The sequence below is a fragment of the Chionomys nivalis genome, chromosome 23 (assembly GCF_950005125.1).
Source record: "Chionomys nivalis chromosome 23, mChiNiv1.1, whole genome shotgun sequence".
NCBI classification, from domain to species: domain Eukaryota; kingdom Metazoa; phylum Chordata; class Mammalia; order Rodentia; family Cricetidae; genus Chionomys; species Chionomys nivalis.
In genome coordinates, this window is record NC_080108.1 from 31,688,875 (window position 1) to 31,715,317 (window position 26,443).

The following is a 26,443-nucleotide window of genomic DNA, read 5'->3' on the forward strand; positions in this document are numbered from 1 at the left end:
TTTTACAAAGGGAAATTGCCTGACATATTTTCTGTTATTAGTGAGGGTTTTTGGTATGGATTATTTATTTTGGTCTGTCTGAAGAAAGGTAGGATTCTTTTTGAAAAAAATAATATGAAAAGCTACTGGTTCTAACATTATTCTTCTCCAGTTTTTTAAAATGTCTCTTATATCATGCTTTACTTTTCATTTCATTTGCTTTAGTTTATTTCATCACTGATTTTTCTTTGTAATAACTTGATAAACAGTTTTGAAAATTGGGATTCCAGGGGTCCCTACTTAATTTTGGAATTGTCTTGGCTCTTCTTTGACCTTTATTCTTCACAGTACTGTAAAGCCAGTTTATCAGCTTCCTTTGGGGACTGATACCATATCCTTTTGTGTGTGGTATCTTTGTTTTTTGACATAGCATTTTTAAGTTTTTTTTTTTTTTGTTGTTGTGGCATATAATAGCAAATCATTCTTTTTTAAATGTTTGATTGTCTGTTCAGTCATTGGCTGATAGGTATTTGTGTTGCTTCCAATTTTGGCTGTTAGTGTTTTTGTGAATATATATTTACAGCTTTTGTTGTGAACATGCATCATTCTCTTGAGTATATATGTAGGTGTGAATCAGCTAGGTCATAGGTTAAGTATTTAAAATTAGAGGGATTTTTAAATGCTTCTCAAAGTGGCTGTATTTTTTTAAAAATAATTTTATTAGTAATGTGTGTGAAGGTTCTGATTTCTCTATTATTGTTGCTGTTATTGTCTTTACTTGCAGTCTTTTAAATTACTGTTTATTTGGGGTTCTCTAAAGGTTTAGAAATACTAGTTTTTGTTGTTGTTTTTTGTTTTGTTTTCAATGAATAGGGGATGGAAATGGCAGAGCAAGGGAAACATTTCTAGAGAAATGTCCTGAGAAGCAAAATTATTGAGATCAGAAATAGGGACTTCTAATATATGATAGAGTGCAATAAACAAAGGAGGTTGATACCTCAGGATGTCATCATTTATGGGCAATATTTGGATGACTGGGTGTGGCCATGACAAGGACCTCAGTTAATATGAGAAAAAAGTTGAAATTTATGTTATTGGTATTAAGAAGGCATAGGATTTTCTTTTAATACGAGAGATAAGCAAGTTCTAACTTCGGGGAAGATAATTCTGTCATTGTGTAAGAAAGAAGCTAGTGAAAATAACAAAGCTTTATGTCCCAACAATCTTGGTAACCATGTGGGGAAGAGAAGCAATAGATTCTTTAAAGATAAAATATTAAGAAATATTTTTAAAGTTAAAATTTCCAGGCCTGAATGTGAATTAGGATGTTTTATAAAGGAATGGATATTATGGTCTTTAGACTCAGATTTATGTGTGAATCTTAGCTTCATACTTATATGTTACCTAAAGAAAGTCACCCAAGCTTTGTTTTCTATGAGTTATTTCATTCTGTAAACACTTTTAAGGATTGTAAGTGTAGAAACGAGTGATTGACATACTCTCTTAGTGTTTAGTCTGGAAGAAGAGGCTGTGCTATCAGAGCTTCATTGCATGGTCTTAAATGTTATGATAGAGAGAGTAAGCTTTGCTCTGAAAGCAACTTAGAGCCACCACAAAAATGCTTAGGGATAGTGTTGGATTGTTGGGTCATTCCAGAGGTAGAATTGGTAGCAGTACGTAAGCAATATATTTGATTTGGAAGGAGAAATTTTATAGTATTATTTGAGGTTTTCTGATTTGAGTCGTTGAACTGTGAATCCTAACAGTATGTCACAGGATTTAATGAGTATGTGATAAATCTTATCTCTTGTGGAGGTTCTTTTCCACAGGTTAAGTCAGGATTCTATTATAACAGCATCATTGTCTGTGAATCTCCTCCATAGCTTTTCTCTTTGAATTATAATTATAGTTTATTGTGAGGTTTTTAATTTGTCCTCGTCTCCCCCACAGTATAAGAGATCATGTATTTTCAGCTACCAGTATACACTCAAAATCTAACTGACATGTTTTGAATGAAGAATTTGAAGACTTTTAGTGGTTAGGTTAAATAGAAATAAGGAAAGATGATGGCACAATATCCACTCCTTAGGACAGTCAGATTGGTGATATGCAGATATGTAGAGTAGAATGGTTTTTGCTTTTTTTTCTTTTCTTTTGCTCTTGGTATAATTGAGATTATTTTTAGTTTTAAATTACTTTAGATGCTGACATTCAAATGTGTTATAGCTTTGATAATTAGGAGTTGGGGGAGGTTATAATGCCAGAGATAAGGTCTTAAAAATATATGTGGTACTGAAGCTATAGAGAAACCCTGTTTGGAAGAAACTATATATACATATCTATCTATCTATCTATCTATCTATCTATCTATCTATCTATCTATCTATCTATCTATCTCAATGTTTTTGAATATATATATATATATATATATATTCATAAAATGGAATCTGCATTATTTGGAGTGTGTTCAAAATACAAGTTTATGTGTTCTTATTGTACTGCATCAGAATCACTGCAGGAAAGCCTAAGTTTGTCTGTTTGTCCATTCTTCTGTCCATCATTTCTACCTTCCTTCGTTGCTTTCTTTTTTTTATCCCTTCCTTAATTTTTTTTTGGGGCGGGGGCAGGTTCTCTTAGTTTAGGCTGGTCTAGAACTCACTGCACAGACAAGTCTGCCTTTGAATTTCTGATCTGACCTCTTCAGTGCTGAGATACAGATGTATTTCACCATTCCCACCTAAAGGTAAATTTTAATAGATTTCCACAAGTAATTTTTTTTTTTTTTTGGATAAAGCATGAAGCTCAGATCTCAAAACTCTTAATGGTTTATTTATGTTTTATATTTTATTTTTTTTTAAGTACTTAAAGCAAGGCTGGGCATGGTGGCACACATCTCTAATCCCAGCATTCAGGAGAGAGAATCAGGCAATCTGTGAATTTAAGGCCAGCCGAGTCTACATAGCAAATTTCTGGCTAGCCAAAGTTATGTAGTGAGACTCTGTCTCAAATCTATCAATCAATTTGTCCATTCGTCCATCCTTCCATCTGCCTACTCTACCTTCCTTCCTACCTATAAATAATATGCAGATATATTTATTTTGTTCCTTTAACCTGTTATGTATTGGGAAGGTTTCTTAGTCATTGGGATTTGGTTTTCTCATTATGATGAAACAAATAATAATACCTGAAAACTGAAAAATACCTCTCATAGGTTATAAGTGAACTCTGAACTAAGAATTTAAAAATTACTGGAGCTTACTTTAAGCTTTGTAATAAGTTGGATATTTTTGTAGTTTTTATTTGTAAAGAGTTATAGACATGGAGGGGTTTACATAAGTAATGCCACAGTGTAATGGGGCCCTGTTATGTGTCAGGAAGGAATCTATATACTTTGAATACATTTACTTTAATTCAACAACTTAATTCTTGAAAGACTGAGAGTTCAAAGGACTTAGCCATAGTTGCACCTCTAGGAGGTAGTAGATAAGCATCAATGTTTTTGTATAGCAGATGTTTTGCATATAGAGTTTATCTGAAAGCAGAATTACTATAGGTGTGTGGAGGGATTTGAGGTATGTGAACAGTTTTCATATATTTTCAGCTTATTTGTGAAAAGGCTAAGGAAATGAGGAGCGTTAATCTTTGTATGTGAAAATGAGAAACATGTTTTCCCAGATGAAAATATTCAGATCACAGTCTGCTTAGCTACCCTGATACTGATCTTGGTAACAGGAATAGGGAAATTTGTCTTTCAGTATATTTTGGATCTTTATAAGTATTATTGAAGATGAATTTGCTTTTATTTTATAATGAATTTCAGTGATTTTTTTTCTGAAAGACTTTTTTTCTGAAAAAGTTGTTTATGTTAAAAGAATTGAGTGAGGTGTTTTATATTTTAGGTTAAAAATCTGTAAGAGCCTGATTTTAGAATTCACCAGCTACTCAGAAGTTTGGCGAAATATGGTATGTCTCTGTTTTATTTTTTGAAATTCATATTGCATGAATTATTGTCATGGCTAACATAATGACAAATACGTTCAATAAATTTGAGCGTCTGTCATTTTTAAAGGATCATGCTAGGTACTGAGTATGCTACCAGGTAGACTGAGAGATATAAGTGGGGTGCTGAAAGAATTTATAAGAGATTACTGTACTATGAGAACATAAGTAATGTGGATAAGAAGATCAAGGAAATAGATTTGGATGTTAGGCTGTGGGTGTAAAGAATCTTTTACTTGCAAGCATATTATATACAAGGCATGCTATGGTCTTAATTATATCTGTAATGTAACTGAAGTTTAGAGAGGTAATCTAACTTGCCCAAGGTTTCCCAGGTAGTAAGTGATCACACAGACTGAGGTATCTCAGATTGGCATTGGAACCAGTATTGGGATGAGCTCTCCACCTCATAAAAAAAGAAGAGAGTACTTGACTTAATCTTCAGAGTGTGTGTAGTTCTTTAATCCATTTTATTTTAACTTTCGTCAATTTTGTGTTTTTAAGTTAGAAGTTAGATTCATTCAGATATCCTCAGTCCACTTAGACTATTAGTATCATGAGACCATAAAGGAACTATCTCGTGGACCACATCATTTATTTCAAGAATGTTGTTGCCTCTGTCCATTGCTATCCCAGTGATGCCTATGTTGTTAGGAAACATATAGTAATGATAGGAAAATCTTGGAAATTGAGTTATTTCTTACAGAGATTATAAGTCCTTCTTATTGGAATCCCCTAATGTTGTGAACACTAGCAAAAATATGAGCTCAAACATTAATGTTTGAATAATTGCTTTGAGATTCTCAAATACCTTCCTGTTTTCAGTTGAGTTCTGGGTCATGCTGTTAGCGACCTTGTTTGTATGTGCTGCCAGCTTGTGAATGTTAGTGTGAAAGGGCTTTCTCCTTACTAGTCTTAGACTTCTTATTTCTAGTTATTCATATTTGTTCTGTGTGGTTAAGTCAGTGGACGATGCTTGAGGGAAAAACTAACTGGATAAAATGATCTACCAGTACTGGTATATTATATTGCTAGTATAAGGCATTTTGGCAGACTTACAGCATGATTAAAGAGTACAGTGAAATTTGAGTCAAAAAGATTTACTTAAAACTTTGTATTAGAGTTAAGGTACTTGGAGAATAAGGGTATGCATTTGTATTTTGCTGTGTAATTTTTATAGAATTGAGTCTATAGTATTGAGCATGGATACTTATATAGCCAAGGGTTTTAAAGTTAATTTTAGATGAATCTACTATAACTACAGAATATGTATATGTGCAACTATTTCATCGAGAATTTGCCTCTGGCAGATGGTTTCTCTATCAGTTTAAGATTCCTGTTATTAAATCAGTCTCATTTTAACTATTGCCACAGTCCATATTCTAATTCTTTGCTTATTTGTAATATTTCAATCTCAAAACTCTGTAAAGCAAAGTTAAGCCATAGCAAGATTTTAATAATTGGTAGAAAGGTAGTCAATCTTGATTTTAGTCTTATTTCAACATTATTTGTGAAACCTTGGACAAGTTGGGTAGTCACTCCGAGGCTGGTTATTGTTATTCTTAAGTGTCTGCTTTGATCTCGCAGATCTAAAGTCAGTGGAACTTAAGGGTACTGTTGATCACTGTACTTTGTAAACCATATAAACATTGAAAAGCAAAGATTATTAGCTCTCTCAGTAATGCCTGGTACCAGATGTGTTTCAGATTTAAGAATTTTTCAGATTTTGGCATGTTTCTATAGACTTCACTGATTAAGCATATCTAATCTGAAAATGCAGAATCTGAAATACCCCTAAATCCAAACCTTTTTGATGCTGACAGAATGATTTAAAATTTTCTGGGTTTTGGGTTGAGAACGTACCTCATTTTCTCAAGTGAAGAGATCATTTAAGAAAACAATATACTGGTAAATAGTCCATAAAGGTTTTCCTATGATAATTATTCTTCTAATAAATTTTATATTGACAACTGATTTGAAGCGTTGAAGATTATGATTTGAACAGTGAACTGGGTTTATGCTAGTGTTCTAACTAAAGGTCTGTTTAATTTGTTAGAATTATTAAGCCTCCGTTCAGATCACGTTAGCAACTAGACTGGTGTGACAACCTGTTTTTAATCAGTGACTCAGAGCTGTTACCACCCTGATGTCCCCGAATGGCCACAGCTTGTAAAAGGTAACTTTGAATGTTATTCTACAGTCTTTACAGGCTGTCATTGTAAAGTGAATATGTGCTGTATAAATGAAGGCAATGCATAGGAGGCAGGGATATTGCTAAGACAGAGGACCTAAGAATTGAGCTATTTCTCCATTTAAGATCCTTTTGAAGATACTTATTAGAGTGAATTTCTTACCTGTCCTTTCATTCATGAAGATAAGTAGTCACCAAAGACCTGTTTTTTATATAGAAAATGTTTCTCAAATGTGTGAAGATTGCACTGTAGACGTTTTAGGAAATATATGGAAAATGCCTTGATTAGTGTTTGTAAGTGTACCTCTGTTGTGGTAGAAGTTTACATGCCTCTCTAGAAGTGTTGTACCTTTAGTAAAGTTAGTCTGCAGTAGAGTTAAAGGTGCAGCTCTATATCCTTAGAAGGGTGTATTTGCTACTTCACTCTGCATTGCTGAGGTTATTTGGGTGCGTTGTCATCCCTTTCTGTCGTTCAGGTTGGTACTTTTAAGACTGTCTTCTCCAGTGTTACTAGGTATGTTTCAGTTTACCAATTTCATTTATTTTTATTTTTTTTATTCTGGCAAACTTTAGGATAACTTGGGTTAGTTTCTGTTTTTTTAAAGTTTGGTTCATTTTAAATTTTGAATTTGGTAAACTAGAAGTGTGTACTATATTCTTATTTGTAATGTGTTGCTAGTAAAGGAACAATAAGCTCCTTAAGAACCAAAGTACAGCTTTGGGACTGTTAGTAGGTACTTGGGAGTTAATTCTAGTTTTAGGGTATATTTTAGTAATTTACTTAGAATACTGTTGAAGTAGTCTGAAAGTAGACATTATTCAGATGTACACAGTTAGTAATAACATCTTTCTGTTGTGTATATTTACTTTTATTTTGATTGAAATAAAACTGCAGTTTGAATGAAAGCAGCCTGTGCTGTGTCTAAGAGTCCTGAGAATAGTTTTAGGATAATAATCTTTGAATCCTTTTTATCTCTATTCTTTCAGTTAGGTTGTCTTAAATTATTAGTTTGGCTTACTGGTGTTTAATGGCTCACTCTGATATATGTAGACGTTAAATAGAGATCTAGTGTGTGTGTGTGTGTGTATACTTTTTTGGCATTGTGATACTGGTGTTTACATATTTTGTTTAGGGAACAGAAGTTGAGAAAATAGCTATAGTTGGCTGTTTGAAGATATGCTTGCTCTATAGACTATTTTAGGATCTTGAAAGTTTGCAATAGTTCTATAATGTTCTCCTGAGGCATGTTTTTTTTCCCTAATGTCTTACATTTTTCCTGTATTTTTTTCCTCCTCATCATTTCCTAACCTTTTAAAAAAACTTCGCTTTCCCAATTCATTTCAAACATTTTGCTTCCTAGCCAATTAACAAGTTCTAATTTGCCTTTCTCATTTCTAACATGTTTATTTTTTATTTTATTTTGCAAGTGAGCTTTACCTCACACTGTAATGTCAGATGTTGGAGGGGCACACTAAAAAATGAGTTAGCTAGTCTGTATGGGTAATTATCTTGTTTTAGCTCTTCTAGCCCTTTTGTATAGGATGTAAGTTTCGGAACAATCTTGGGGTAGCCAGATGGTGGCTTATTCCCTGTGGAGAGAGGGTGGAGAGGTGCTGCATTTGTTACCACATCCAAGTGCCAGTTTCAGTTCCTATGTAATTTCGTGTTAAACAGAAACTATATGCACTGCTAAGAAAATCTAAAGTATTTGAGCTTTGGGATTTGTTTTTAATCAAACGTGCCTTTTTTTCTCTCTCTCTCTCTGTGTGTTTACTGACTTGGAATCTAAATGAATTGCAGTGTTATTTTGAAGGTCTAGCAAAGAAGTGAATTTTTGACACTAAAAGTAATATAGTAAATTTTAAAATTCTTTTTTAATTTTAAATTTATTTTATGTGTGTAAGTGTTTTGCTTACAGGTATGCACGTGTACCACATGTGTGCCTGGTGCCCACAGAGGCCAGAAGAGGGCATCAGACCTGGGACTGGACTTACAGATGGTTATGAGCAACTGTGTGGGTGCTTGGAGTCAAACCTTGATTCTCTGGGAGCAGCCAGTGCTCTTAATCCATGAACTACCTCTCCAGCCCCTGATTTAAGGTTCTTTGTTAAAAATAGCGTCCATAACCATGTGCCAAAATAAGCCTTTTTATAAACTTTTTTTTTTGTTTCTTTAAGTTGGAAAGTCTGAAGTCAGTGATAAATTCACAAATCCAGTCTTGTTATATTTGTATACCAATTTGAAATTTAACCTAATCTTTTTTTTTTCCTAACCCATTTTGGGAATTTGAAGTGGTAGATAGAAATAGGTACTAAAATCAGTTTACCATAGAACATTGACTCTCATTCTGGTAGGTGTTGGCACGCCTTTAATCCTAGCATTCCGGAGGCAGAAGCAGGTAGATCTCTGTGAGTTCAAGGCCAACCTGGTCTACAAAGCAAATTCCAGGACAGCCAGAACTGCACAATGATACCCTCCCTCACCCCCCTCCCCCCCAAAAAGAAAGAACAAAAGGGGACATTGCCTATCACATTAATGATTTATAAAAATTAACATAGTAGCCAGGCGGTGGTGGCGCACGCCTTTAATCCCAGCACTCGGAAGGCAGAGGCAGACGGAGTTCGAGGTCAGCCTGGTCTACAAGAGCTAGTTCCAGGACAGGAACCAAAAAGCTATGGAGAAACCCTGTCTCAAAAATCAAAAATAAATAAATTAATTAATTAACATAGTAACAAACTTTTTAGAAAGTTAATTGACTTTTGTGATGCAGCGTCTCACTGTTTAGTTTAGGCTGGCCTCAAAGTAAGGATGATCCCGACTTAGCCTCTGAGGACAGGAGGTACAGGAAAGTGCCTCTGTGCCCAGCTCTAGAATTGTTCCTTAACCATGTGCCTCCTGCTCCAATCCAATAAAAATGGGATGCTTCTTGATGCTTTAGATGTATGTATTTCCTATAGTAGCTAATATATTAAAAATAAAGAAAATAACCAACAACTCTTAAAGCTGAAACTAGCTTACTATTATCTAGCAAATATAATGCTCCACATACATGCTGATGATATTTAAATGTTTCTTAGGGAAAGCTAATTTCCTTATTGAACCATAGTAATCATGATTAGAATGGTACATAGCATTTAACTATCTTAAAATTTACATACACTATAATATCATAGTTCGAATTGTCTAGAGCAGAAGCTGGCAGATATTTTTTAAGGGACCTGTGAATATTTTTAGGTTTTGAGGGAAAACTGGTCAATATACATAGTGTTTCAATACATGCAACTATCTCAGTAAAACATACCTACAAAATCAGGTGATCATTCCACACCTTGGCGTGTTTGCCAGGTTACAGTTTGCCAGGTTACAGTTTGTTAACACTTCATTTAATTTCAAGACTGAATACCAATTTGCTAATGCAGGCAGCACATCTTGATAGAAAGTTACTGTTTTGTTTTTCATACTGTTTGACTTTGTAAATTATTATAGTTTATACTGATTTGATATCTGAGTATAATGATTCTAATTTTTCTCATTTTAAAATACCCTTTCATTAGAACTTAAATATTGCTTTCAAATTTATCTTCCCTACTTACATTTCTGTATCTTTTTGTAATTCACTAACCTTTGTCTTTAATTACATTTACAGATCACCAGGAGAATCCCCATCTGAGGACATTGAAGCTAGCCGAATGTAAGTATAACTTGGTTCAGGCTATGTGTGTTTTAAGTTGCCCTACACTGCTTTATTGGAAAATACCTTCTAGGCTTAAAAAAAATCAATAAAATAAATTTAAATAAGAAGAAAAAACTGAAAATTATATTCAGAGATTGGAAAATATCTGTTTATCCCCTTACCAAATGCTTCCATGATCTGTAAATCATTAGATGTCTGATGGTAAGTAGATAATTGTGTACGTGATTCTGAATTCTTGTGCTTTTTTGCCCTGAGCAGGTATGGGAAAACAGGGAAATGACAGATAGGTTTGGCCTTGTTGGTACCTGCTATTGACTAATATATAACTAATAAAATATGACCGTGTAGATGTGACTTCTGTTTACTCTAAGTCATTAGGTCCTGTGTTTTGGATATAAAGATGCGTGAGAATTAGTTCCTACTCTTTGAAAGAGTACAAACAAATATTTTTTTTTTGGTTTTTCGAGACAGGGTTTCTCTGTAGCTTTGGAGCCTGTCCTGGAACTAGCTCTTGTAGACCAGGCTGGTCTCGAACTCACAGAGATTCACCTGCCTCTGCCTCCCAAGTGCTGGGATTAAAGGCGTGTGCCACCTCCTGTAGTTGGGCTATAGTGAGAATACAGAGGAATACCAAGCTATGCAATAGAAGTCTAGTGGAGATAGTAGGAAAATTAGCATAACTGGGTAAAACCAAGTGTAACTTGAAATGTTACTAGGAATTAAGCAGCTGGAAGTTTGACTGATTTTTAGGCAGAGTCATGGACAAGGTTCTGAAGCAGGACACTTTGAGTACAGGGAAAGGTGAGGAACTGAGACTTTTTCAAAATCTGATGGTGAGGAATGAAAACTGGAGAAAGAATCATCATTACAGGGGGTTAGGCAGGAAACTGTTGCAGTGGCAAGTAAGAAGACTGGAGTGGGGGAAGGTGGCTGGTAGGTTGGCAGAAATGAGTGCCTTAGTAAATAAAGAACAGTTGATGGAGACACTGACTTCTGCATATGCCTCCCCACACATGTACCTGCACAAATGCATGCTACACATTCTGAAATAAGAGGGAGCTGTATTTAAGAATGTTGTTGAAAAAGTCAAGATTTTCTTTACTGAAAGCAGATTACATCATTTTAAATGCTTTTATGTACATTGTGATCTTCATGAAAATGACTATGGCATATATATATATTTTAAATTTTTGTGACCATATAACTTCTATGATAACTTTAAAACAATTATAAAATGTAGAAAATTTACTATTTACCGTTTACCGTTTTAAACTATGCAATTCAGCGCTAGTGTGGATTTTTGAGCATTTATCATCAGAATGTTTGTATCTTACATGCTGAAACTTTGTATGTATTAAATAGTGACTCGTTATTCCTAATTCCTACTGACTGACAACTACGATTCTGCTTTTTGTCTAAATTGTGGTACTTCTAACTACCTTAAATAAGTGCAGTCACAACAGCTTTTTTCTTTAATAATTGGCTTATTTTACTAAACACAGCACCCTCAAAGCTCATTTCTTTGTATCATATGCTAGAACTTTCTTTTTTTTTAGACTGAGTAATTTCACTTGCTTGTATATGCTTTATTTGGCCCATCTATCTGTTCATCTGTTAATGGGGTATTTCTGTGTTAGCAGTTGGGAATAATGCTGCTATAAGCATGAGCCTGTTCTTTGAAACCTTGTCCAAAATTCTTTTGGGTCTAAATAGGAAGTATAATTGTTATATCATGGTAATTATGTTTAATATCTTGAGACTATGCCATATTGTTTTAAACAGAAGCTATACCATTTTATTTATATTGCTTATAATAAAAGCATCATGGTTTTTCTACAACTTGGCTGGTGTATTAAAATTTCTTTGGGGAGTAATAGTCATCCTAAGGGATGTGATTTAATTTATTATAGTTTAGTAACCGAGTAGCTTTTTTTGTTGTTGTTGCTTTTACTCTTAAAAAGCAAACAAGTTTATTTTGTATACCTAGATAGCTGCCAGTATGGCAGAAACCGAAGAACAAGTGCCTTTCCTTTCTTTCCTTTTTCCTTTTTTTTTTTCCTTTTTTTTTTTTTCTGAGACAGGGTTTTCCTGTATAGCCCTGGCTTTACTCTTTCTAGACCAGGCTGGCCTCAAGATCAGAGATTGACCTGCTTCTGCCTACCAGGTGCTGGGATTAAAGGCATGTGCCATCACCACCAGCTCCCCATGTGCCTTTTTATGAAAAAAATTTAATGGTGTTTTGTGGAACACTAATTAGCATAATTGAGTTGGGATTGAGTATACTAAAAACGTAAAAAGCAAAGAAGGTGCTGGGGTAATGAAGCAGACTAAACATTGAAAGTTCCATGCATTGAATGGCTAGCTGAGTTTAGAAACCTCATATAATGCTTGCAGTTTCAGAGACTTCTCTAGTAGTCTTCAATGAGTAACCCTGTAGGTTGAATAGTAGCAGGATAGGACAGACTGTTGCTAGTGTTGTATGCAGACTACTTATTGCATTAGAAAATTTTGCATTTACATTCTTTTATTCATGGGCATGATTGAGAAATTTTGCTGTCACAAGATTCTAAAGCAGTAATCAAATCTCTTGCCAGATAAAGCCCAGACCTAATGTCTTGATTACTGGAATCCACTAAACATTTAAGGAACTAATAATAATATTTCCAAGCTCAGTCAAAACTTTTGAAGATTTCCAAACTATTTTTATGAGCCAATCATTGCTCTGATATGAAAACAAAAGAGAAACTCTACTACTATCGGCTAATAATAAGAGTTCTTTTGTTTTTAATATTTATTTATTATGTATACAATATTCTGTCTGTGTGTGTTTGTAGACCAGAAGAAGGCAGCAGACCTCGTTACAGATGGTTGTGAGCCACCATGTGGTTGCCGGGAATTGAACTCATGACCTTTGGAAGAGCAGGCAATGCTCTTAACCATGGAGCCATCGCTCCAACCCCATAATAAGAGTTCTTAAGAAAGACAATAGCAAAATGAATTAAACAACACATAAACATTATTCACCATAGTTTAGTGTGTTTACTTTTGCCGGTTAATCTCAGCACCCAAGAGGCATTGGCAGGTGGATATGTTGTTGTAAGCCTACAGAGTGAGGTCCAGGACAGGCTGAGCTACGTACAGAAACTCTGTTCAGAAAACCAAAAGAGAAACAACAAAAACAATGAAAAACAAAAGCCAAGTCTTTCTCACTACAGGTACCACATTGCCTTACTCTCTAAGTCAAGGATTCTTTTTTTTTTAAATATTTATTTATTATGTATACAATATTCTGTCTGTGTGCATGTCTGCAGGCCAGAAGAGGGCACCAGACCTCTTTACAGATGGTTGTGAGCCACCATGTGGTTGTCGGGAATTGAACTCAGGACCTTTGGAAGAGCAGGCAATGCTCTTAACCACTGAGCCATCTCTCCAACCCAAAGTCAAGGATTCTTGAGTCTGCAGAGCTGGCTCAGCTGTTGAGAGCACTGACCATTCTTGCAGAAGAAAAGAACAATACGTTCAATACCTATTGAGCTGAGAAAGTTGGGTATGCATCAATAGAAGAATGATTATGTACTTAGTTAATACCCTTTACAACTGTCAGCTACTTTAAGAAGACAGGAAAAACTTGTTAATATTTGTGTTTGTGAACTTTTTAAAAGACATGACAACAAAAAATAGTCTAATGGGAATATACCAAACTTAAAAGCTAACTGTAAATGAAAAGATGTAATTAATAGATAAACGCCTTGAAATGAAAGAAGCATTTCCATTTGAGGAGTTAATACATGAATTATTTAAGTCAGATAATTGATTGCAGAAGTGGGCAGCGGACTTAAATAGTTGCTTCTGATGAAGTGATACAGGTAGGTAAAGTGCTTGCCTAACAAGCCTAAAGACCTGATTTGATAATGTAGTAACAACATAAAAGTGCAGGGTATGGTAGTATACACATAAAATTCTAGTGCAGAGGGAAGACTCAGGAGGATCCCTGGGACTAGTCTAATTGGTAAACTCTATGCTAATTAGAGATGTAGAATTAGACTACATTCCTGTGAGGCTCTACTGTAGCCCACACATGGGAAAAAAAAAAAGGAGTCCAAATGGCAGAGTGTCTAAATGAAAAAAAAATTGCCTTTTACTTTTTAAAAATATTCTGAGGTTTATAATTATATTTCTCCCTTCCCTCTACTCTCTACAAACTCTGATATATACTTTTCCTTGTTCTCTTTCTGATTTTTCTGAGAAAAAAAAAAAAAATCTAATGATTTTACTTTTTGTTGTTCCAGATAGGTTTTTCTCCTTGTAGCCATAGGTGTCCTGGAACTTGCTCTATAGACCAGGCTGGCTTCATACTTCCTGCCTCTGCCTCCTGAGTGCTGGGATAAAAGGTGTGTGCCACTACACATGACTTCAGATTCATGAGAGAAAATTTATAATCTCTGTAATCAACTAGAAAATCAAATTGAAGCAACAGTGAGATAACACCTCATACCTGCTAGGCTGGTCATTATCAAAATACGAATGTTCAAGATGGCAAACATAAATCTTGCACACAGTTGGAGGAAATGTAAATTAGATCAATTATGAAAAATAATAGTTTCCTCAAAAATTTAAAAGTAGAATTGCCATGACCTAGCAGTTACATTATAGGAATATATAGCTAAAGGAAATTAAACTCGTGTGTTGAAAGAGATACCTACATTTTCATATTGATTGCAATCAGAATGCAGAAATAAACTAGTGTTTGTCAGGTAAATAAATAAAATTTGGAATATATGATAATGTAATTTTTAACCATTAAAAGTTGTCTGAAATCCTATGTCTGAAAACATGGGTGGAAAACATGGGTTCACATTTAATGAAATAAGTCAAACGCAGAAAAACAAGTGCTGCATGATCTCGTGTATAAACTAAAAACATTGACATTCTTAAAAATGCTACTTGTGATAGACTAGATGGTGGTCACAGAATACAAAATGGAAAATGGATAGAATTTAGTTCAGAAACCTATTGTACAGCGTGTGACTTGTTAATGTATGCGTTCTTGAGTATCACTAAAGGTGAAATCTTAAGTATCTTTGCAAAGATGCTTTGTATGTGAGATGAATATATGCACTTCTTACTTGTCAATAAAAATAAAAATTTTGGAAAAACATCTGTGTTTTCATATCAAAATTATTTCATAAATGAAAGCTTTTAACAGATTGATAAATTTTCATAATCATAGGTATATGGTGTTTAATATGCTTAAGATAAAGGAATACTTGTTTGAAGTAAATAGATACTAAAATTCTCTAATATTAATGGAAGTAATTTTGAGATTCTTATATGGGATTATAACATGCACATTGACACTGATGTCACTTTATTGGTGACATAATGGGGTAGAAATTTTTTCTTTTTTTAAGCATATGAGTTTAATAGAACAGAATGGAAAACCAGAAGGTATTCAGGTAGATTTTATGAAAGCTTCATGTTAGAAGCTTGTGGATTTAGGGTTTTTAAGAATCTTGATATTTTCCTGGGCATTTTCGCTCACTCCTAGAATCCCAGTACTTGGGAGGTTGTGTAGGGCTAGCTTTACTCATATAGTAAGTCTCAGTCTAGGCTACATGAGACTCTGGCTTTAAATAACAGCAGCAATAAAAGAAAGTAGCCAAAACACGCTAAGGAGTCTGTTTGGTATAATAGCTGCTTTACAAGTACATTGATCCGATTCCCAGAACCTATATAAAAAGTGTGGTGTGGTCATCTTACCCACTCTTGGGGGAGGGGCAGAAATAGAATTATAGTTGAAACTCATTGTTTCTTTAGTCTAGATGGTTCAGTGAGTTTTAGGTTTACTGAGAGACCCCGTCTCAAAAAGTTAGGTCTGGAGCAATTGAAGATGAAGTCTGGAATTGATTCCTGGTTGCTAAATGCACACGCCTAGGTACACATGCCTGCACATGTGTGTACACACAGAAATTGAGTAATCCAAAGTAAGGCTGTTACTTGTATACTCTTAATTTCCTCAAATTTTCTTTTATAGACCTTTGAATTTTATTCAGTAGTGTATTTCCCATGTCCATTAACCAAATTTTGGAAAGCATCTTTCTTGTCTGTGTCTCATGTTGGAACCCTTTGTAAGTCCTGCTGGACTTATCTTCAAAATTCAATTTAGCCACTTAAAAAAGCATTTATAGCACCATTGCCATCTTGGTTTGAGAAGGCATTTCATTGTTTCTTAGTACTTCTGTTCTAGAAACTATAAATGGACTTTTTTGGTACTGATGTTAAACCATCTTTTCTATACTTAAAACTTTTCAAACCCTTCCCATTTCATAAACTATACCCAGAAAATTATATGGCCTTGTATGAACTGGCTTCTTTAATTTAGATATCCTGTACTTCATGTTCTTACCCTACAACTTTTGTCTTCTTAAGTCTAATATTCTTTCTCTTGGGTTCCTCACATCTTTTTCTTCTTTACTTCAGAATTTTTAGATGATGTCTTGTCAGAGATGTCCTTTCTGGGTAACTTTGTCTAATTATGATTATGTCTCATCTTTTCAGTTATTACTATTTATCTTTTTAAGATTTAATAACACAATTTTTTTTAAAGCTCTCACCAGAACATGGCTGTTGGCATTTAATACTCTGACCAACAGCATCTTAGAGGATCAAAGGAGTTTTCACCTTTGAAGTTTTAGGTCACCATTGAAAGATCGTGGAAGTATGGAATAATGCTGCTTGTTGACTCAGCCTACAGACCCAAGCTTAGCATACCCACTTCTTTATGCAGTCCAAGACAACTTGCCCAGGGAATGACCTTGCCCACAATAGTCAGGGCCTTCTTAGGTCAGTCAAAACAAATCTCGCAGGTGCACACCCACGGGCCAGTCTGATGTAGGCAAGCCCTCAATTGAGACTCTTTTAGGTCACACTAGACTATATTAGGTTCACAACTACAGCTACCTGAATACCTAATGAAGGATGTAGTAAGTAGTCAGTAAATGCTTACTGTGTGAAGTGTAGAAATCATTAAGTGTATGCAAAGTTTTCAGTGTCTAAAAACATGGAAAGATTACTGTGGTGTCAGTGTATTTCTTATTCTGTCATTTATTCTTAGCTCTTAGCTCCTCTGAGTATGGGAAATATGTCTTAACATCTTTAATATTTGCCATTTGGCAAGTTTCTTTGCTCTGTGCTCCATGATCCATGAATGTTTTTCTCAGGGCCTTTTTTCTTTTTTTCTGAGAGAGAGAGCGCGAGCGCTGAGCCTTTTAATCAGAGTAAACTCTGGTTATAAGGTTGGATGCTTTTAGTTGCTGTGTGATGTTTAACATAGGCACGTTTCCAAGTATGTAAGTATGCACCAATTAATATTTCAAATATTTTTTAAAGTAAAAGAATTCTCTTTAATCATAGGTGGTTCTGTTTTAAAGATCGTACTCTTGGTTCAATAGAACCTTTGTAGGCCCTTTAACCAAGGACTAGCCTTCTAACATGGAGAAGAAATTTACGTTGTCTGACATTTTTTTTAAGTCAAATAACTAGAAAAACACCAACTGAAGAAAAAGTAAACAATTATTACTGCATTTGTTAAAGAGAAGTTAAGCCATATTGAGTCTGTGATTTTGTAGTTTAGAAGATGTGATTTTGTAGTTTAGCTATAGGGTCATTTGCTCACTACTGTTTGATGAATAAGTGGAGTTAATGTGGAGAAGTGCAGTGGTCACTGTAGGGATACAGACATATAGAAGATCGGGATGTGAGCTATGGTAATGAAGGACCAGGGTGTTCTCAGGAGGAAGAATTCCTACCAGTAAACGTACACATCTCTGCTGCTTAGGCTCAGGATTAGTGGAATGCAGAGGTAAGGTGATGGGAGATAGGAAGGAAGCATGATTGAAAGTAGATCATAGATCACAACATGGAAGTTGACGTGAGCAGGCGGTATAAAGCACTGGTTATGGAAGAGAGGTCAGTCATAATCTGTCCTTTTGTCAGGTTTATCAAACACAAAAGCTATAGCTTCTCATTTGATAAGGAACTATGTTCTTAGTTTACGTTAGGAATGACTGGCTGAATAAATAAACTGTTTGGCTAAGTCTTCTCAGAAAGTAAGTTATATATATACTTGGTTACACTCTTTGAGGTTTATCTAGGCAAAGACTTTTAGTCTTCATGTGGATTGTGAATTTTATTCATTCATATTTTTTTCTTCCAATCAAAGATTTTAGGGAACATTAGTGAGGATAGTTTACCTTTAGCTCATAGAGTTTATTTCCTGTTAGTACAGTTTAATTCTAGAGAAATTATTGAAAATAAAAAGATACTCTTTCAAGTTAATGTCTGAAAAGCAGAACCTTTTCCTTCGGGGTCTTCTGTATGTTCTCTAACTAGTCTTTTGTTCGGGTTATTATGAAGATTAATTAGCACTGTCAGCACAAAACAGTTAAAGTCACTGTAAAAGGGGTAAGGTGGTTTATTGTAGAGCCAAGTAGAAGTCACCACGTAGAAAATAAAAAATGTGAAGTTTCAGGCCACCCCAAATAGCAGGTTCTAACTTGTCTGGGTAACGTTTTCATGAAATATGGGTGTGGCTTTTGTTTTACTTTTAGCACAATGTAATATCACACAAACTTTGTAGATAGTGTATATTGGGTACATCTAAATGTTTACCACATTCTACTCCAAAACAACAAAAAGTAAACAAAACCAAGGAACAAAAAATTTCTACAGGTATTAGAATTCAAGTTCAGTATTGTTACTTCATGCTGTGTATTTCTTTGATTGTAAAAAGCTTCATTTGAAATGAAAAAAGTATGAATTTTATAGAAAGTTTTGTGTCAAATACTTGAGAAAATAAGGCATGGTAGTTAAATTACTTTCTCTATTTATTTTTCATTTTTTTTGAGCAAGGTCTTCAGATTATTCTTCAAATATGAATTCTATTTCTTCATTTAATTTTATTTTTTGAGATCATAGTATAATTAATATGTCATTTCCTACTTTCCTCTCTCTAAATGATTCCATACACACTTGCCCTCATGGCCTCATTTCTCACTAATAGTTGTTACGTACATATGTATTTCATGTAAATCTGGCACTTTCAAACACATTAATGCAATCACAAAAGTGGTTGCAGCCAAATAGGGACCATTCTGCTCTATGTTTCAGGTGCTGTCTGATGACATTAACTTTTAGTTTGGTGGAAGTTAGGAATAGTTACTAAGATGTTAAGTAATGTGCAGAAGTGGACCATGAAGGGCTGAAGCTAACCCAGGATAGCTGTGGATTTGCAGCCTTCTGACTCTCCAGAATTCATTCTTACCATTTAGCTTTGTCTGGAGACTCTTAGACTTGACCTCTCTTCTGGAATCTTTCGTTTACAATGCACCTATGTAATCTTTTCTTAAAATTTTATTTTTTATTTTATGTCAAAAACAGATGCACAAATTTGTGTTTTTCACATTGTTAGAACTTATGAACACCTAATTCAAAAAGGTTTTGGTGATAACAGTGTGCCCGCTATTCCTGCTTTGATATTTAAGGCTGAAGCAAACATCGATTAATTTAGTCCAGTCTACAAATATCAATTTAAATATGACGTGTATGTGCACACATTTATGTAAGACCCAGAGTGACTGTAAAGAGTTAAGGAGCCATGGCAGAGTTCCAGAAGATTGTGTTGTATCGTGACACCTCTGTATAGGCACATGGTTTATTTATAGTCTTCCTTCTTTACCATATGGCTTTGGGACTTTGGGGGGAGGAGTATTATTAGTTATTTGACATCTTTTCAAAATATATCTTGATGATATTCATCTCGGCCATAAATCTTCCAGATCGATCCCTCCCCGTCCCCTCACTATATGTGACCTTTAGTTTTTGTTAACCCATCAAGTATAATTTCTACTGTCCGTATGATCTTGTATCTGTGGCGTTCCATTAGGGCATGGTTACTCTTAAAGATAATTATTTCCAACAGCTGTCAGTTGCGACAGCACCTCAGCTAGGGTTGAGACTTCATGCTCACCTGTTTTCTAGGGCAGGGTTTTTTGTCTAGCTTGAGCTCGCATAGGCCTAGTGAGTGCATGCTTTGAGTTTAAATACATACCTGGCCAGCTGTCTTCAGAAAACAGATTCCTTGTACTTACGGTCTTTCCATCTTCTCCTTTGTAATGACCCCTTGAGGCTTGGGAGGGTTTATATTTATGGGCCATATGACTTTTCACAGCTCATTCTCTACAGTTGTCTTAATCACCATTTACTGAAGAACAAAGCTGGTCTTATGAGGGTTGACAGATGGAGTGATCAATGATAAGTTGATAGGAGTGAGTTTTAGTACTGTAGCCATTTGATAGAATAGTAGTAGATTCTGACCAGTACCTATGACGTATCTAGCCACAGATTGTCAGTCTTAGTACAAGGCTAGGTATAGGTTTCATCTCACGTTGCAGACCTTGAAGCCAATCAGAAAGTGGTTGATGATCTCAGGACATTTGTGCCACTATTGCAACAGGTAGCTTGTCTTGCCAAGCTAGTTGTTACTTTAGCTCTTGGCGATCAGAACTGGGTATGACTGATGATGATTACTTTCTCCTTTGGTAGCCTGCATAGCACTGTCAAGTACTACAGATGCTAACCAGTAGTAGGGATCAAGTTACCAAGTGAGTTTAGCTTCATTTTGCTTTACTCACTGAAGTATGTGTTGTTTTCAGCAGTAGCATCTTACTGTTAGTTATGGGATTAGTAAAGAACATTGGCAATAAATTACCTGTAATGTTGGAAAAGCATAATCTATGGGATCTCAGTGGCTAACTGCAAAGATGTAACCCACCCTTGTTACTGGGATATTTATTTAAACTTTATTTAAATTTGTTTATTTTACAACTTACTTGTTTCCTTAAAAAATTCTTCGAGGTTTCCATCCAATGTATAATTGAATATAGTCAATCACCTTCAACTTTTCCTAGCTCTCACATTCCTTTCCAACTGTCTTTAAGATTACTTTTTTTCCCACCTTCATTCCTCATTGAATCCAGTTTTGTGTTGCCTAGCTAGTCCTGGGATTGGTGCTTGTTCTAGTTTGTAGGCAGACTGTCGGGTCCTCAGCTGGTGGTGGCATTACATCTCTAATTCTCTGCCCTCTATCCTGGGATTTGGGCTGGCTGTAAGCTCATATGTGTGTTTACTCTGTTGTGTCTTGGGAAAACACAGTTTCCTTGAAGTTGTCTGCTACCTATGTAGCATCTGCCGACCATCTTTTCAGTCCCTCTTGCAAAAAGATCTCTGAGCTTTGGGTTAGAGGAACATCTGATTTAGGACTGATCTTTCTACAGTTTTTTATTTTATGTCATGCTTACCAGTTTGGCGGTGGAGGGAATCTCTCTTAATTGACATCTCTTGCAGAGCAAAGCTTCTCTGATGAGAAGTGAGAGAGATACTCTTGGTCACTGGGAATAGCAATAAGTCATTAGGAGTTATTTTAATGTTATGTTTTTAGCAGAGTATTGATACTGGGTTTTACCCTAAGACCTATGACCTTATCTAGCCACAGGTTCTTGGCATGGGCTCCCCCTCATGGAGTAGACTTTTTAGCCAATCATGTAGTAGTTAGTCCCCCCCCTAACGTTTATGCCACTATTGCACCAGTGGGCCATGTTTGTCTGGATATGTTTAGCTTGTGGGGTTCGCGACTGGATGAGGTTGAGACCGTTCTTCTCTGACAGTTTGTATGGCACCTCTCAGCATAATGAATGCTAGCCTGTCAGGATGTGGTTGGTGTCTTCAGCAGTAAGGTCTTAATTTCAAGTTCTGGAGGTATGCTGGCTAGTTTAGTGTCAGCTTGGCACAAGCTGTAGTCATCTAAGAAGAGCACCTTAGTTGAAGAAATGTGATCCTAAGATTGGGCTGTGGGTAAACCAACAGACCATTTTCTTAATTAGGGATTGATTTGAGAGGGCCTGGTCTGTTGTGCTTTGTGTACCCCTTGGTTGGTGGTCTTGGCTTCTCTAGTAAAGCAAACTGCGCAAGTTATAAGGAGCAAGCTAGTAAGGAGCACTCCTCCATGGCCTCTGCATCAGGTTGCATCTCCAGGTTCCTGCTCTTCTTAAGATTGTGCTTTAACTACTTTCATTGGGGAACTGTTATTAAATGGATGCCTGAGTGGAATTAACCCTTTCCTTCTCAAATTGCTTTTGGTTGCAATGTTTCATCACAGCAGTAGAAAAGTAACTGAGGCTGGAGGGTAGCCAGCAGTATTAGCAATAGCCTACTATAATGGTTGGGGGTTCGGTGTGACCCCAATAGCCAAAAACCAATTCCTGGTTCAGGGTTTTTATTTAATATTATGAGTTGTCCAGTTAGGGTATTGTCACTGGTTATAGAATAATTCTATTAAACTTCTTTTTGTATGTGTGTATTATGAATGTTCTGTAGGACTCTTTTTCCGTCTGGCTATTTCAAAAGGTTTTTATAGTTGGCCATTCCTCATTGTCTTCCCATCTTGACCCTGCTCTCCTTTTCTCCACTCTATTTAACCCTTCTTATTCTGTTGTTCTCTACTCATGCTGCTCTCTTTTACCTCTGGTACTGTTAAGTCCCTTCCTCTTAATGATGTCTTAGGATATTTCTGACCTGTGTGTATATTCCGAATGGAGCACAGATATCTGAAGACTCAAAGTCCACATTCAGAGATGAGAGTAGTCATACAGTGTTATGTTTCTGTGTTTGGATTACTCTGTACAGGTAACTGTGTTTTGGCTCCATCCATTTGCCTGCAGATTTCATATTTTTCTTAAAATGCTGTTGAACAACATTGTATTGTATAGATGTACCATATTTTTACTATTCATTAGTTGATGGACAATCTAGTCTGTTTCCATTTCCTAGCTGTTGTGAATAGAGCAACAATCAATATGGATTAGTGGGTATCTCAGTAGCAGAATATAAAATCCTAAATTCCGAAGAGTGATGTACCAGGTTTATGTGGTAGATCTAAGTTATTTGAGGCACCGCATACTAATTTGAAAGTGGTTGCAACAGTTTGCACTCCAACCAGCAGTGAATAAGCATTGCCCATTCCCTGTATTACTCCAACATCTCGTTTCTTTAATCTCAGCCAATCTGACTAAGGTAAGATGGAATGTCTGTTTTAATTTGTATTTTGTGGTAGCTAGAGATGTTTAGCTCTTCAAAAAATATGCCTCAGACTTTGGTATTTCATGTTTTGGGAACTCTATTTAGATTTATGTCCTATTTTTAAATTGGGTTGTTTTCTTGATTTTTAATTTTTTGAGTTCTTTTTATTTTGTAGAAAATAGCCCTGTGTTGAATGTATAGCTGCAACCGTTCTGTAGTCTGCTCCTTTGCAGGAATCACTTGCGGTATGGAATGGTTTTAGTTTCATACAGTTCCATTTAAGGAATTACTGGTCTTAATGCCATTGCTCCTGGAGCCCTTTACGAATCAATTCAAGTATATTTTCAAAGTTCTCTATTAGACTATGTCAGGGTCTGTGATTCATTTAGAGTTGCATTTTATGAAAAATGCGACATAAGTATCTAGTTTCATTCTTATACATGCAGCTGTCTAGTTTGGTTGGCACCATTTTGTTGAAGACGCTGTCTGTTCTCTAGTATGTATGTTTGGTTTTTTTAAAAAATCAGGTAGCTCTGATTTTGTAAACTTTTATCTGGGTCCTCACTTCTATTTCATTAATTGACTTGTCTGTTTTGAATGCTAGTAACATGTTTTTATAAGTAAAGCTTTGTAGTATAACTGAAAATCATAGATGATGGTACCTCCAGCACTTCTTTCACTGTTCGGGATTGTTTTTATATTGTGTGTGTTACCAAATGAATTTGTATTTCTCAATTTCTATGAATAATTGAGCTGTAATTTTAACATGGATTTGTTGAGTCTATACAGTGATTTAGGTAGGTTGACCATTTTCTGTAACATTAATCCTACCAATTCTGAGCATAGGTGGGGTTTCCTTCTGTTGATGTCTTCAATGTCTTTTCTTTAATTTCATAAAATTTTAATTATATAAGTGTTTTACTTCCTTAGTTAGATTTATCCCAGGATATTATTTCAGGCTGTTATAGCCAAGATTGTTTCCTTGATTTCTCTCTGTTTATGTGTATTATTTGTACATAAAGGCCACTGGGTTTTGTTGTGTTTTTATATTTTGTTTCTTGCTACTTTGGTCAATGTTTTTATTAGCTGTAGGAGTTTTCTGTTAGAGTCTTATGATCTGTTACTGATTTTTTTTTATAGAACCATATTACTGTAAATAAAGACAATTTGATTTCTTTAAATAGCTGTTGGTATTCCCTTTATTTACTTCTCTTATATTAATACTATAGCCAGGATTTTGCAAGCATTATTGAATGGGATAGCAAGAGTGAACATCCTTATGTTGTTCCTATTAGTTGAAATATTCTGAGTTTTTTTTTCTATTTATTTCTGTGATGTTTGCCATGTCTTCTGTTTTTCCTTTATCATGTTCTGTTATGTCCCTGTATCCCTAGTTTCTCTAGAACTTTTATCATGAAGGAATGGTGGATTTTGTCAAAAGCCTTCTCTGCATCTGATGGGATGATGATACAGTTTCTGATCAGGGGTCTGTTTATGTGTTGGATTACATTAATTGCTTTACGTATGTTGAACTACTCCCATAATCTAAAGTCTAAAGCCTACTTGATTGTGGTTTCTTCTGTAAAGCTGACTTTGGTGGGCATAAATTCATTAATCTGACTTTAGCATGGAAACTCTTTTCATTGATTGCAAATGACTTGCTGGCCATTTAGAACTTGGAAAACATTAGTCCAGGTTCTTTAAAAGTTTCTATTGAAAAGTCAGGTGTTATTCTGATGGGACTGTGATGTGACTTCTTTCTCTCTTGCTGATCTCAATATTCTGCCTCTGTTCTATACATTTAGTGTTTTATTATGTGATGGGAAAAATTCCTTTTGATCCTACGTGATGTTCTGTATGCCTCTTGTATTCTAATGGGTATCTCTTTAGATTCTGGAAATTTTCATCTGTGATTTTGTTAAAAACAGTTTTTTGTGCCTTTGACTTGTGTTTCTTCTTGTAAAATTATTAGCTTCACATTTGCTCTATTTATAGTCTCTCTCACATACACATATCATGCATATGTTACCTGGATTTTTAAGATTGACCATTTTCCTTGACTCAGCAATCAGTTTTCTCTTGCTTGTCCTGCCTGGCCTGATACCCTGTCTTCTGCATGATCCAGTCTGGTGGCCATACTTTCACCTGAGCTCTTTTGTTTGATTCCTGAATTCTTCATGTTCAGTATTGTTTCATTTTGACTTTACTTTAGGGATTCTATTTTTTTTTTCATCTTGAATTACTTTTATTATTCAGTTGTATGCTTTTACGATTCTCATTCAGGCATTTGTTCACATTGTCCTTGAGTTCCTTGAATATATAATTGTTATTTTAAGTCATTTTTCTTTGTACCTTCTATGTTGCTTTTCTCAGAGAACAGTATGCTGCAGGTGCTAATTTCTAGAGGAAACATCACTTTATTTATTTATACTTGTATTTTTGCAGTTGGACCAAGGCTTCTGGAATTAGGTCTTTGATAGTCATGGACAGCTAGTCTTCCTTTTGTTGTGTGGTTTTATCCCTTGTTTGATATTACCATCACTTACCAGGTTGTGGACTGACTGAATAGTATTTGACATTTAATCTTGGGGCAACTGTTTTGGTTTTTGAATGGGGTGTCTAAACTGTTCGATGTCATTGGTACTTCTGGTCAGACCATGTCATGTAATGCCTTAGGGGTAGTAAGTATGGCAAATGGCAGGCAGGAGGAAATTGGGTTTGGCCTACCTAGAGTTTCTGAGGCTCTTTGTGTGGGATCTACTGACTGTTCGGATGTAGAAACTACTTGGTGTGGGTCCCAGGCAGAGAGGTGTTGGGGTTATTCATTTAAACTTTTTATGTATTTGTGTATATATTTTAGGATGTCTGTATTAGGAGGTCATCACATAACTTGGAAGGTCTTTAGTGTTATCTCTCTCCTATAGTCCATCCCTGACCCTGCTCACTTATCTCCTACCTCAGCTTAACCTTTTCTGGTTCCATTATTCCAACTTAATTTTTAAATACCGTTTCATACAGTCTACTTACTCTCTTTTGAATATCATCCCTCACCCTCATAGCCTTAAGGTAATTTCTTAGCCTCTGTGAGTATTCAAAATGAAATAGACCTATCTGAAGATTAAGAGCTAACATCCACAGATGAGAGAATATATGTGACATATGTGTCTCTGGGTCTGAAGTACATCACTCAGAATGATTTTTTTCCAGCTCCATCCATTTACTCATAATTTTGTTTTTCTTAACAGCTGACAATATTCCTTGCTTTAAAAGTATGTTGCTTGTTCTCGGCTGCCCAGCAGCTCAGACTCTAAATAATTACACAGAAACCATCTTATTTGCAATAGTGTTTGGCCAATAGCTTAAGTGTAATTTTGGCTAACTAATATCCTAAATTAACCCATCGCTATTAATCTGTATCACTACGTGGCCGTAGCTTACTGGGTAA

At 35.4% G+C, this 26,443-nt stretch overlaps 1 protein-coding gene across 3 annotated transcripts in view; it reads left to right on the forward strand.

Moving 5' to 3' along the window:
* The window catches only part of Ube3a (ubiquitin protein ligase E3A), a 91,075-nt gene that overhangs the window by 10,001 nt on the left and 54,631 nt on the right, over positions 1–26,443 (forward strand). For 2 of the 3 annotated variants that reach the window (XM_057756436.1, XM_057756437.1), the window contains exons 2-4: positions 3,879–3,942; positions 6,035–6,154; positions 9,817–9,861. In XM_057756436.1, coding sequence (XP_057612419.1) covers positions 6,135–6,154; positions 9,817–9,861 — 65 coding nt within the window. In that variant the 5' untranslated portion in view covers positions 3,879–3,942; positions 6,035–6,134. The remainder of the gene's footprint in view (positions 1–3,878; positions 3,943–6,034; positions 6,155–9,816; positions 9,862–26,443) is intronic. The other variant, XM_057756438.1, reaches the window with a different exon arrangement.